Consider the following 12899-nt stretch of genomic DNA (forward strand, 5'->3'; position numbering starts at 1 on the left):
CTAATCTAAGCGTCCTAGGGCGAAAAGGAGGATAATGAGTGACCACCCCCAAAAAATTGAAAAATCCACCCAAAACCTAAAAAAATTGAAATTTTTATATGAAAAACTTCTTTTGCCCATATCTCCTTAAATATGCGTCCTAGAGCGAAAAATTGAAAAATCCACCCAAAACCTAAAAAAATTTAAATTTTTATATGAAAAACTTCTTTTGGCCATATCTCCTAAACTAAGCGTCCTAGAGCGAAAAGGACTTTAATTCGTGACCACCCCCAAAAAATTGAAAAATCCACCCAAACCTAAAAAAATTGAAATTTTTATATGAAAAACTTCTTTTGCCGATATCTCCTACCCAATAAACACAGGATGAGCGTTTTTCAAATGCAACAACTTTTCAGTTTGAGGGTAAATATAATTTTCAACATAAATTCAACTTGACTTGAAAAAGCTCATCTTCAATACATCATCAAATTGTTTGCGAATTACTTCCAATTTGCCAAAATGTTGACGAAATCTTTGAAAAGGTATTGAAGATAATATGAGAAAACTTTGACAAAACACTACCCTAAAATGCAACGAAAAAACCATGTGGTTTTCAATACTTATTTGTGCAACGAAGTTCGTGGTCAATTGCAAGAAATAAAAAGAAATGGAAAATTTTACACAAATAAATAGTTTATAAAAATAGATAAGTGAAAATAAAAAATGAAATAAAACTTGAAGGAAGTCACTAAATGTATATCTCTTTGCAGACAACTAAAATTATGGATTCTACGTTCTTGAAAACATTAAAAAGCTGACCAATGAAAAAATGGTGGACAATTAACTGGAACTGTTTCAAATAGTTTATGATAATTGGTACGTCAATATGAAAAATTAAATCAACACTTTAAAGAAGTCACTAAATTTAAATCTCTGCAGAAAACTAAAATCTTTGGATGCTACATTCTTGCAAACAATAAGAAGCTGATCAATAAAAATGAGTGGCTTATCGACAAGAAAAAGTTACCAGAAACATTACAAGTGCAACCAATTAAAATTGTTAAAAACAACAAATTGTTGAAATCAACAACTTCTGGATGGAAATGTGCATCACATCGTCAGTTTAATTCATATGCTATTATCAGTTTAAAATGGATATTTTGTGAATTTCTTCTACTGGAAATCAATTCTAACACGCGGTCCAGTACGTTTCTAATTTCAAATTGCCCGCATGTTAATAAATTTTAATGTTGTTTTATGACACCAAAAGGAAGGAAATCGAATTATCAATGCAAAAGTGTTTACTAATAATGTTTAAAATATTTAAAGTTTTGTTGTTTGTTTGTTTTTTTTTTTTTTGTTCTTATTTGTTGATATGTTTAATAACATTATTATTTATCAATTGGTATTGTAGTATATTTTGTAGTATAGTGTATTATTATATATTTTATTTTGATAAAAATGAATAAATTATACAAATTTCATAGAATTTTGGCTTTGACTTTCAATTTGAAGTGGGGATATCATTCATACAAATTAAGGTTCAAAAGTATTTGCAACGATGTTAATTTTGAATTTGACTCGCATCGAAAATTGTTTGACAAATTATTGAGTAGCGATGCATTTCAATTTGAGGATAACACTTGAGATATTATTGCCAATGTGTTGAATTTCACTGTTGAGGGTAATGTCTGTTTTTTGTTGAGAACGCGATTTTCTCAACAATTTCTCAACTTGAATATTACACTAATCCTTTGAAAAAATGTTTGAAAAATTGTTGTAATTTAGTATTTTTCAAACGTTTGTGTTTATTGGGTAATCTAAGCGTCCTAGGACGAAAAGAAGGATAATAAGTGACCACCCCCAAAAAATTGAAAAATCCACCCAAAACCTAAAAAATTTAAATTTTTATATGAAAAACTTCTATTGCCTATATCTCTTTAAATATGCGTCCTATAGCGAAAAGGACTTTAGTTCGTGACCACCCCCAAAAAATTGAAAAATCCACCCAAACCTAAAAAAATTGAAATTTTTATATGAAAAATTATTTTGCCCATATCTCCTTAAATATGCGTCCTAGAGCGAAAAGGACTTTAATTCGTGACCACCCCCAAAAAATTGAAAAATCCATCCAAAACCTAAAAAAATTGAAATTTTTATATGAAAAACTTCTTTTGCCCATATCTCCTTAAATATGCGTCCTAGGGCGAAAACGTCATTAATTCGTGACCACCCTCAAAAAATTGAAAAATCCACCCAAAACCTAAAAAAATTGAAATTTTTATATGAAAGATTCTTTTCCCCATATCTCCTTAAATATGCGTCCTAGTGCGAAAAGAACTTTAATTCGTGACCACCCCCAAAAAAATGAAAAATCCACCCAAAACCTGAAAAAATTTAAATTTTTATACGAAAAACTTCTTTTGCCCATATCTCCTTAAATATGCGTCCTAGGGCGAAAACGTCATTAATTCGTGACCACCCTCAAAAAATTGAAAAATCCACCCACAACCTAAAAAAATTGAAATTTTTATATGAAAAACTTCTTTTGCCCATATCTCCCAAACTAAGCGTCCTAGAGCGAAAAGGACTTTAATTCGTGACCACCCCCAAAAAATTTAAAAATCCACCCAAAAACTAAACTAAGCGTCCTAGAGCGAAAAGGACTTTAATTCGTGACAACCCCCAAAAATTTAAAAATCCACCCAAAACCTAACAAAAAAATAAATTTTTATATGAAAAACTTCTTTTCCCCATATCTCCTAAACTAAGCGTCCTAGAGCGAAAAGGACTTTAATTCGTGACAACTCTCAAAAAAATTAAAGATCCACCCAAATCCTAAAAAATTGAAATTTTTATAAAAAATCCACCCAAAACCATAACGAAATTGAACTTTTTATATGAAAAACTTCTTTTGCCCATATCTCCTAAACTAAGCGTCCTAGAGCGAGAAGGACACTAATTCGTGACCACTCTCAAAAAATTTAAAGATCCACCCAAATCATAAAAAATTGAAATGTTTAAATGAAAAACTTCTTTTGCCCATATCTGCTTCAATATGCGTTCTAGAGCGAAAAGGGCAATAATTCGTGACCACCCTCACAAAATTCAAAAATCCACCCAGACCAAAAAAGTGAAATTTTTGTATGAAAACTTCTTTTGCCCATATCTCCTGAACTAAGCGTCTTAGAGCGAAAAGGACAATAATTCGTGACCACTCTCAAACAAATGAAAAATGCACTCAAATCCTTAAAAATGAAATTTTTATATGAAAAACGTCTTTTGGCCATATCTTCTAAACAAAATTTAAATTTTTATATGAAAACTTCTTTTGCCCATATCTCCTAAACTAAGCGTCCTAGAGCGAAAAGGACGATAATTCGTGACCACTCTCAAAAAATTGAAAAATGCACTCAAATCCTTAAAAATGAATTTTTTATATGAACGTCTTTTGGCCATATCTTCTAAACAAAATTGAAATTTTTATATGAAAAACTTCTTTTGCCATATCTGCTTTAATATGCGTTCTAGAGCGAAAAGGGCAATAATTCGTGACCACCCTCACAAAATTCAAAAATCCACCCAAACAAAAACAAGTGAAATTTTTATATGAAAACTTCTTTTGCCGATATCTCCTAAACTAAGCGTCTTAGAGCGAAAAGGACAATAATTCGTGACCACTCTCAAAAAAATGAAAAATGCACTCAAATCCTTAAAAATGAAATTTTTATATGTAAAACGTCTTTTGGCCATATCTTCTTCTTAACCTAAGCGTCCTAGAGCGAAAAAGACGATAATTCGTGACCACCCTCAAAAAATTGAAAAATGCTCCCAAATCCTTAAAAAATGAAATTTTTATAATACAACTTCTTTTGGCCATATCTCATAAACTAAGCGTCCTAGAGCGAAAAGAACAATAATTCGTGACCACCCTCAAAAAATTGAAAAATTCACCCTTATCCTAATTTTTATATGAAAATTTTTATATTAAAATTTTTATATGAAAAACTTCTCTTGGTCATATCTGCTTAAGTATACGTCCTAGAGCGAAAAGGACTTTAATTCGTAACAAACCCAAAAAAAATTGAATAATCCACCCAAATCTTAAAAAACTTGAAATTTTTATATGAAAAACTTCTTTTGGCCATATCTCCTTAAATATGCGTCCTAGAGCGAAAAGGACTTTAATTCGTGACCACCCTCAAAAATTGATAATTCCAAAAACATCTTTTAGCCATATATCCTAAACTAAGCGTCTTATAGCCAAACGAAAAGGACGTTAATTCGTGCTCACCCCCAAAAAATTGAAAATTCCATCCAAATCGCAAAAAATTCAAGTTTATGTATTCAGTTCAAAGTTTCCTTTTGGGAAATACCACAATAAAATCATGGCAAGCGGATGTGCTAAACATTTTATTATGGCGGATCTCTTCCATAATCAAACAGGCCTTTAACAAACTAAAAAATACCTTTTTACTTAAATAAATACCTTTTCGAAGCTGACTCAGTGTTATTTCAAGAATGCTATTTATCATTCCTTGATGTCTGCAATTGCGACATCAAGTCAGCTTTTCAATAATCGCAAATTTTCAAAGTAGGCTAATGAAGTCCGGTTTGTTTGCTTAATGTCGTTTTGATTCGATTTTCGAAAAATTTAAAAATCTGATTTGAAGATTACAAAAATTCGCATTAAGCTTAAAGCTTGCGGCTTCAAATCCAATAACTGATAAGTACAGGATTTTTTAACGAAGCCGGAAACCGAATCGAGTATTCGACCTGACTCCATTTTCCAGATCGAATACCATTCTTCAGTTTATAACTACAAAGAAAGTAAATCAAATTTTGTAATGGATGGAGGGTTCAATAATCAGAATTAAAACTTTTCGGATTTCAACTTACCAAGTGCAAAATCAAATTTGTTAAAATTACATTATTAAAAATTTTTAAATTATGTTAAGTATGTATATTATCCAAAAAATTTGAAATAACATTCAAAATCACAATTAATTTAGATTGGAATTTATTCATAGAAAATAATAAATAATTAAAATCATCTCCTGAAGTAAATAAGATTGGAAATAAGACTTGAATGGAGCATTAATTGATGAGGAATTTATGCTTTCGCATTTTCCATATATCTCGGGAACAGGAACTAAACGATTTTGTTAATTATTTTTATTTAGATTTTCTACAAAAAGGAAGGAAAACAAATATGGTGGTTAGTTAAAACACAATAAAAAAATGAAATGAAAAAACAGAAAATAAAACAAAGCCATTCTGGGTTTGGTTTCATAGAGGTAATGGTTTCTCTGTTTATGAGTGTGTATTTTTGATTAAATTAAAACTTAAAAATAGGAAAAAAACAAAAGAGAAATAAAGTGTGAGAAATTATGATAGAGAAAGAGAAAAAAAACTAAAAATTATAAATAGGGTAACATTTACATAATAACAAATGATGAGGGGGCATTTTTCAATTTTTACCTCGCAAAAAAATGAATAAACATTCAATATTTTTTACAATGTATTTAATGAACTAATACTATAATAACACACCACTATAGACCAAACAAACAACAACAACCATAAACAATATCGGTTGGATGTTATCGTCTCGGTTTAGTGTCTCATCAACAAAAAGGCTTTGCAAAAAATATTCTAGTTTTTTGTTTAATTTTTCTTCTTAGTAACACATTTCACATATATTTACATTAAAAATCAGTGCATTTAAATAATACAACAATATAGTGCTCGTTTTTTTTCATCGATTTAATTAACCTATATATACTAGTATGTTTACTTTTCCTTTATTAAAAGGAGCTTTGTAAGCGTCAATATCATTCATTGGTAGATTTAGATGGCATATTGTTAGAATTTTTTTGCAAAACATTTCTTCCATTGGTCTCAACGAATTACAAGAAATTTGTGAAATAATTTTGTTTATCGATAATAGATAGAAGGTGGTATTGTTGTTTATGTTGTATGTATGTGTGTGTATTATAGAAGCAGTATCTTTAGGATGAATCTATATCAATAATAAATTAAGTGTCTACTTGACGCTGTCGGGGATTTCAAAGCTGACATCCATCTTAACTTCACGGGCCAATTCAACAATCTTGGCCAAATGAACAGCCAAATTGGCAGCTTCATCCAAATCGTGACGTGGGATAATTCTTAAGCCAGATTTCCTAATCAATTCACGAGCCTCATTGACATTGGTACCCTGTATAATGAATAATGGAAATGTGTCGATAAAATGTTATTTCAAAATTTCTTAAAACAACTTACCTGTAATCTGCATACAATGGGCATTTTCATTTGCAAATCTTTAGCAGCAGCAATAATACCTTCGGCAATAACATCACAACGCATAATACCACCAAAGATGTTGACCAAAATACACATGACCTTGGGATCGGCAGTAATAATTTTGAAAGCTTCCTTTACAGCTTGGGCAGTGGCACCGCCACCGACATCCAAGAAGTTGGCTGGATCACCACCATACAATTTAATAATGTCCATGGTGGCCATAGCCAAACCAGCACCGTTGACCATGCATCCAATGGTACCATCCAATGTAATGTAGTTCAAATCATATTTGGCAGCTTCTACTTCACGTGGATCCTCTTGGGTCCAATCACGCATGGCAAATAATTCCTTCTGACGGAATTCACCGTTGTCATCGAAACGGAATTTGGCATCAAGAGCAAAGACTTTGTCATAGATTTTAGAAAACAAAATAAATAATTTTTATAAATAAAAATTCAATTAATACATATACATGTATAGCAGCAAATAGCCAACATTAAGCAACACCTATGTTAAATTGGATAAACAAATAGATATATAAAGCGAAAAAAAGGAATATGATACCAAAAACTTAATTATTAATATATAGAATAAATCATTATTGAGGATCATATAAAAAGTTATATGATATTTTCGAGCTTGAGAATCATTTTTCGTAGCTGAAGACAGATTCTTTTCAGAACTATAAGTCGTTACAAGGTACATTTTAATAATGAATATATAGGCAAAGGTCTGTTTACCGAAAATCCAAATTCATAACGTGGACCGCTTTACGAAAAATCTTTAAATTCCCAAATTTGGAAACCCTTCTAAAAGAATCATGGAAGTGAAAAAAACCTAAAGTCACCGGATATAATATCCACTACAATTTGTAATATTGTTTTGTTGTTGCCTTTTCTTATTATTTCATCGTTTTAAGAGGCTGAAGCAACGCCAGATAACGAATGCTAGCCAAATTGCATTATTATGTGAACTATTGAAAAATCGACCGGCAATTTAATCCTGAAATTGAATGGCTTACAGACAAAGCCAAACCTGTAACAGATTCCACAAGAAAACTGTACTTTTCAAGACTGCAATGTGTTTATAACAGACAAATGTAAAAACATCTTAGAACTACGCCCCTTGTCAACCAATTTATAGACAATTTCAAGTCTTCTAATTTTCAAAGTAAATTTTTGTTTCAATCGATTTAAATGCTAATGCCAATCAAATTTTCAAAAGAAAAATTGATGCCAACCGAATTTTATAAGAAAAATTTTATGTCAATCGAATTTTCATAGACAAATTGCTGTCAATCGAATTTTCATAAAAATTTTTGACGACAATAAAATTTTCATGAAAATATGGAATTTTCAAAACGAAATTTTGATGTCAATCGAATTTTTGTACAAAATGTGTCACACCAAGGCATATGAAATAATGTACTCTCCGTATTACCAAAACAATAATGTAGGCTGCCATATTGCCATTTTGAAAATTCACAACAAAGCAAATCTGGAAATTTATACATGTTTTCTTCGAAGTATGAGGAAATATGTTACAGTTAGGGGGTTTTCCCGGGAACGGGATCCCGGGAATTTTTTCGCTCCCGCTTTCCCGGGAATGAAGTGCGGGAATTCCCGGGAAATGTTCTTTACTATATTTTATATATAACCTCCTTATAACCGTAACTTTAGGCGATTTATAATTTATTCAACTGTCTAAATGTATGCCACATCAAAGTTGGTTTCCCTTTGACCGGGATACCGGGAAATTCGAAAAAAATTCCCGCTTTCCCGGGAATGGAAAAAGTCCGGGAAAAAGAAAACCCTAGTTACAGAATAATTGAAGTAATTCTTACCATCAATTATGAGGTCGGACCATTATTGTCATTTTAAAGCAAATTCAATATTGAAAAATTTTTGTATACGTATCACGGTTGCCACAAATAGTAGAATTCTATCAAAACTGGTTGATTTTGTATTGTTTGGTAGATTGGTAGAATTCTTCATGTTTTGGTAGATTTTGAAAAATATTCCTCTTCAACTAAGAGTTACTTCACAAATTTCCTATAGAAATAAATTTTTTACAAAATTTTCTATAGATATAAAATTTTGCCAAAATTTTCTAAAGAAATAAAATTTTGATAAAATTTTCTAAAGAAATAAAAATTTCTATAGAAATAATATTTTGACAAATTTTCGATAGAAATAAAATTTTGACAAAATTTTCTATAGAAATTAAATTTTGATCAAATAAGATTTTTCTAGTTTGGTAGGTTTTTGGTAAAATTTTCTCCAAATTTTGGTAGATGTTTTTTGCCTCGAGTGGCAACCGTGATACGTATACCGGTATGAAGTGAGCGTCAAGATACAAATGTCTCGATAGGGAACATTTGTTATGAACGAGTGCTTATTTTTTTTGTTTGTTTGCTATAACATCTGTGAAAAATATTTAGTACACATCAAGTCATTGAATAGAAAACATCGAATTTTGTACCAGAAAGTGCTGATTTGCGGAAAGCATTAATTTTTTGTTTTCATTTGAAGAAAAGTGCTGCAGAGTCGCATCGAATGCTTGTCGAGGCATATGGTGATCATGCTCTATCAGAAGCAACATGCGAAAGATGGTTTCAACGGTTCAGAAATAATGATTTTGATTTGAGAAATGAAGAACATGGAAGACCACCAAAAAAGTTTCAAGACGCCGAATTGGATGGAGATGACAAAAGCAAATTGCAGTAATGTTAAATGTTGCACAACAAACAATTTCTGGCCGTTTAAAAGCTATGGGAAAGATCCAAAAGGGTAGAAAATGAGAGCCACATAAAAACGCTCATTTCATGCCGGTATACCTGGTAAAATTTTATTTTGCATTTTATTTTAATTGTGAACATTGGCGTAGGGGTGCCAAAGCTGTGGGCACTTTGTTAACATACCACAAAAAGAGAAAAAAGTGTATTCGTATAGATGGGAAGAATAAAGACTATTTTATTCCAGGATATAGAATAATAACAGGTTGGCTGATAAGTCCCCGGTCTGACACATAGATGGCGTCGCTAGTATTAAATGTATATTATTTTTATATAGTACCAACCTTCAAATGATTCGTGTCAAAATTTGATGTCTGTAAGTCAATTAGTTTGTGAGATAGAGCGTCTTTTGTGAACCAACTTTTGTTATTGTGAAAAAATAAAAAAAAAGGAATTTCGTGTTTTGATAAAATACTGTTTTCTGAAGGGGAAAAATACGGTGGAAGCAAAAACTTTGCTTGATAATGAGTTTCCGGATTCTGCCTCAGGGAAATCAACAATAATTGATTGGTATGCAAAATTCAAGCGTGGTGAATGAGCACGGAGGACGGTGAACGCAGTGGACGCCCGAAAGAGGTGGTTACTAGATAGGGTCACGGCCTAAAGGAAAAAATAGTTGATGCGGTCACCCCCCAGTTTTGTAGCATATTCGAAGACAATTTCAGAACACCAAAACTTTTTTTTTTTCGTGCACCCTACGACCCCCCGAAATACAATTTATTGTGCTGTGTCGTCATTTGAAGTCCGATCGAAAAGAAACGCATATCGTTGTTCGTGGTTGATCAGGGGCTATATTTCGTGCATTGGTCATTTTTGACTCCAACGTCAAATTTGATTTTTAATTTTTTTATTTCGCTTCGTATACCCCTATGACGCCCATTTCTAATAACCATTATAAAGATCTTAACAAAATATGAAACTTTTGCTTTTGAAGTATTTAATTATAGTCATAAACAAAAAAGTTATAGAGATTTTAAAAAGTCAATAGGTCACCCTACACAACACTAAATAGTTTTTGCTGTGTTGTCATGATGTCCGATCGAAACCACATGCACATCGTTATTCATATCTACGAAATTGATTTATAAGGCATTTAGAACACAAAACCTGTTTATCTGTTAATTTCTAACGGTACCTTTGTATACATACTCGTTGTTTGCACTACGACATTTTCTGCGTTATGCAAAGTGCATGTATTTTTGCTAGAACAATTTGAGAGCAAATGACGACACAGCACAATAAATTGTATTTCGGGGGGTCGTAGGGTGCACGGAAAAAAAGTTTTGGTGTTCTGAAATTGTCTTCGTATATGCTACAAAACTGGGGGGTGACCGCATCAACTTTTTTTCGTGACCCTATCTAGTGGTTACCGACGTAAACATCAAAAAATCCACAAAATGATTTTGAATGACCGTAAAATGAAGTTGATCGAGATAGCAGAGGCCTTAAAGATATCAAAGGAACGTGTTGGTCATATCATTCATCAATATTTGGATATGCGGAAGCTCTCTGCAAAATGGGTGCCGCGCAAGCTCACATTTGACCAAAAACAACAACGTGTTGATGATTCTGAGCGGTGTTTGCAGCTGTTAACTCGTAATACACCCGTTTTTCCATCGATATGTGACAATGGATGAAACATGGCTCCATCACTACACTTCTGAGTCCAATCGACAGTCGGCTGAATGGACAGCGACCGGTGAACCGTCTCCGAAGCGTGGAAAGACTCAAAAGTCCGCTGGCAAAGTAATGGCCTCTGTTTTTTGGGATGCGCATGGAATAATTTTTATCGATTATCTTGAGAAGGGAAAAACCATCAACAGTGACTATTATATGGCGTTATTGGAGCGTTTAAAGGTCGAAATCGCGGCAAAACGGCCCCATATGAAGAAGAAAAAAGTGTTGTTCCACCAAGACAACGCACCGTGCCACAAGTCATTGAGAAAGATGGCAAAAATTCATGAATTTGGCTTCGAATTGCTTCCCCACCCACCGTATTCTCCAGATCTGGCCCCAGCGACTTTTTCTTGTTCTCAGACTGTTAACTTCAAGTCCGGCCCTGTGCAGCCTGATTGCATTAGCAAAGAATAGATTTTGTCTGCGTATCTTTGTTATTGTTTTGTATATCAACATATTTTTCTACCTGAATGCATTTCTAAAAATATTTGCAAGTTCATACATACATACACCTATGCACATACATATTGCAACTGTCTAGCCGTCGTCTGCGGTGCATTGGTTGGGGCATCCCTTTGTATGCATGTCAGAATGTGTATGCTTAGACATTTGTACATACAAACCCTTTATTTTTTGTACATAAATTCTGTTATTTTAAGATTTTTTGAAACAAATATATTTTTGGTTTCTTCATTCGATACACAGAAGCAAGTGAATAAAGTCAAGTTCAAGTCGGAACTTTAGTTTGAAATTAAAACTTTAAAACTTCGCTTTTTTATTGTCGAGCAAATAGCCTGTAAAAAATATTACAGGCTTAAACATTGGTGACCCCGACGTGATTAAGTTTAGTAATCACACAGTATTATCAAATTGGATAATTTCGTAATAAAAATAAATTCGTATTAAAGCTGATAAATCAAAGTGAAAAATTATAATATGCCGGGTGAAGATCAAATCACTAATACCATTGATGGAGAAGTACGAGAAAACATAATGCCATTTCGGACAAAAATACTAGCTATGGAGAAGCAATTGGAATCGTTGATGAGGAGCCTAACGAATGAGCAATTGGCTGAATATGATAGTGCTGATTTATCTGTCCGTCTGGAATATGTGGAACAGATCAACGCCGCATTCGAGGAAGCCCAATCCGTCTTAGAAGAATTGCTCTCTGTAGAGCAGGAATATGATGTACGAATGCGGTTTACTTCTCTATACCTAGATGTCAAAGCAAAATTAACCCGAAGGCAAAATTCGATTCAGCGTACTCAACCAAACCACAGGTGTTCAACAATGCGTCAGTTTTCAGTTGATGGTGTTCCTTTTGCAGAAAATTCATCTTCTATGAGAAAGACAAGACTGCCTGAAATTCAATTGCCCAAATTTAATGGTGCATATGCAAATTGGCCCAATTTTTTCTCGTTATTTTCCACGGTTGTCGACAGCAATATGGATCTGAGTGACCTAGAGAAGTTTCATCATCTCCGTTCGAGCCTAACAGGGGTAGCTCTAGATACCATTGCATCACTGGAACTAAATGAGAGGAATTATTCTGAAGCGGTAAAATTATTGAAAAATAGATTCGATAATAAACTGTTACATTTTCAGAGTCATATAAATGCAATATTTTCATTGAAAGCTGTGGAGGACAGCTCTGCTGGAGGATTACGTCACCTTAGCGATAAATTGAATTCACATTTGCGCGCTATGATGACCATTACCTCAAAAGAACAAATAGCTGATGGCCTTTTAATCTATCTAGCAACCATTAAGATGGATAGATCGACGCAGATCAAATGGGAGGAGGGCTTGCCTGTTAATGAGCTGCCGAGTTGGGATTCCATGTCGTCATTTTTGGAGCAGAGATGTCGCATGCTGGAAAATTTGGAAAATTCCTGCGTAAATTTGGATTCTATTCGCCAGCATACCAAAAAACAGACTTCCAAGAATCGCCATGTCCATGTAGCTGCCGGCTCACCATCGCCTTTGTGTGCTTTTTGTGACTCAATGGAACATTTTATTGTTAATTGCTCACTATTTGGAAATCTTTCGCCCCCTCTTCGTTTTAAAGAAGCAAAGAGGCTCAAATTATGCCTCAACTGTCTTCGTAAGGGACATCTACTGCGGAAGTGTACTGCGCAGT

At 33.1% G+C, this 12899-nt stretch overlaps 1 protein-coding gene and 1 long non-coding RNA gene across 2 annotated transcripts in view; one reads left to right on the forward strand and one right to left on the reverse strand.

Annotated features, from left to right (window-relative positions):
• Positions 1–746: 746 nt before the first annotated feature.
• On the forward strand, positions 747–1177 carry LOC142238824 (uncharacterized). Its single transcript, XR_012722830.1, has 2 exons — positions 747–855; positions 919–1177. It is a non-coding gene; the product is annotated as an uncharacterized LOC142238824 (long non-coding RNA).
• A 4310-nt stretch (positions 1178–5487) lies between these two features.
• The window catches only part of ScsbetaA (Succinyl-coenzyme A synthetase beta subunit, ADP-forming), a 28933-nt gene continuing 21521 nt past the window's right edge, over positions 5488–12899 (reverse strand). The window contains exons 7-8 of the mRNA XM_075290586.1: positions 6265–6689; positions 5488–6199 (exon numbers count right to left, since the gene is read on the reverse strand). Of these exons, the coding sequence (XP_075146701.1) occupies positions 6026–6199; positions 6265–6689 (599 nt within the window). The 3' untranslated portion in view covers positions 5488–6025. The remainder of the gene's footprint in view (positions 6200–6264; positions 6690–12899) is intronic.

Source organism: Haematobia irritans, chromosome 1 (genome assembly GCF_050003625.1).
Source record: "Haematobia irritans isolate KBUSLIRL chromosome 1, ASM5000362v1, whole genome shotgun sequence".
In the NCBI taxonomy this organism is placed as follows: domain Eukaryota; kingdom Metazoa; phylum Arthropoda; class Insecta; order Diptera; family Muscidae; genus Haematobia; species Haematobia irritans.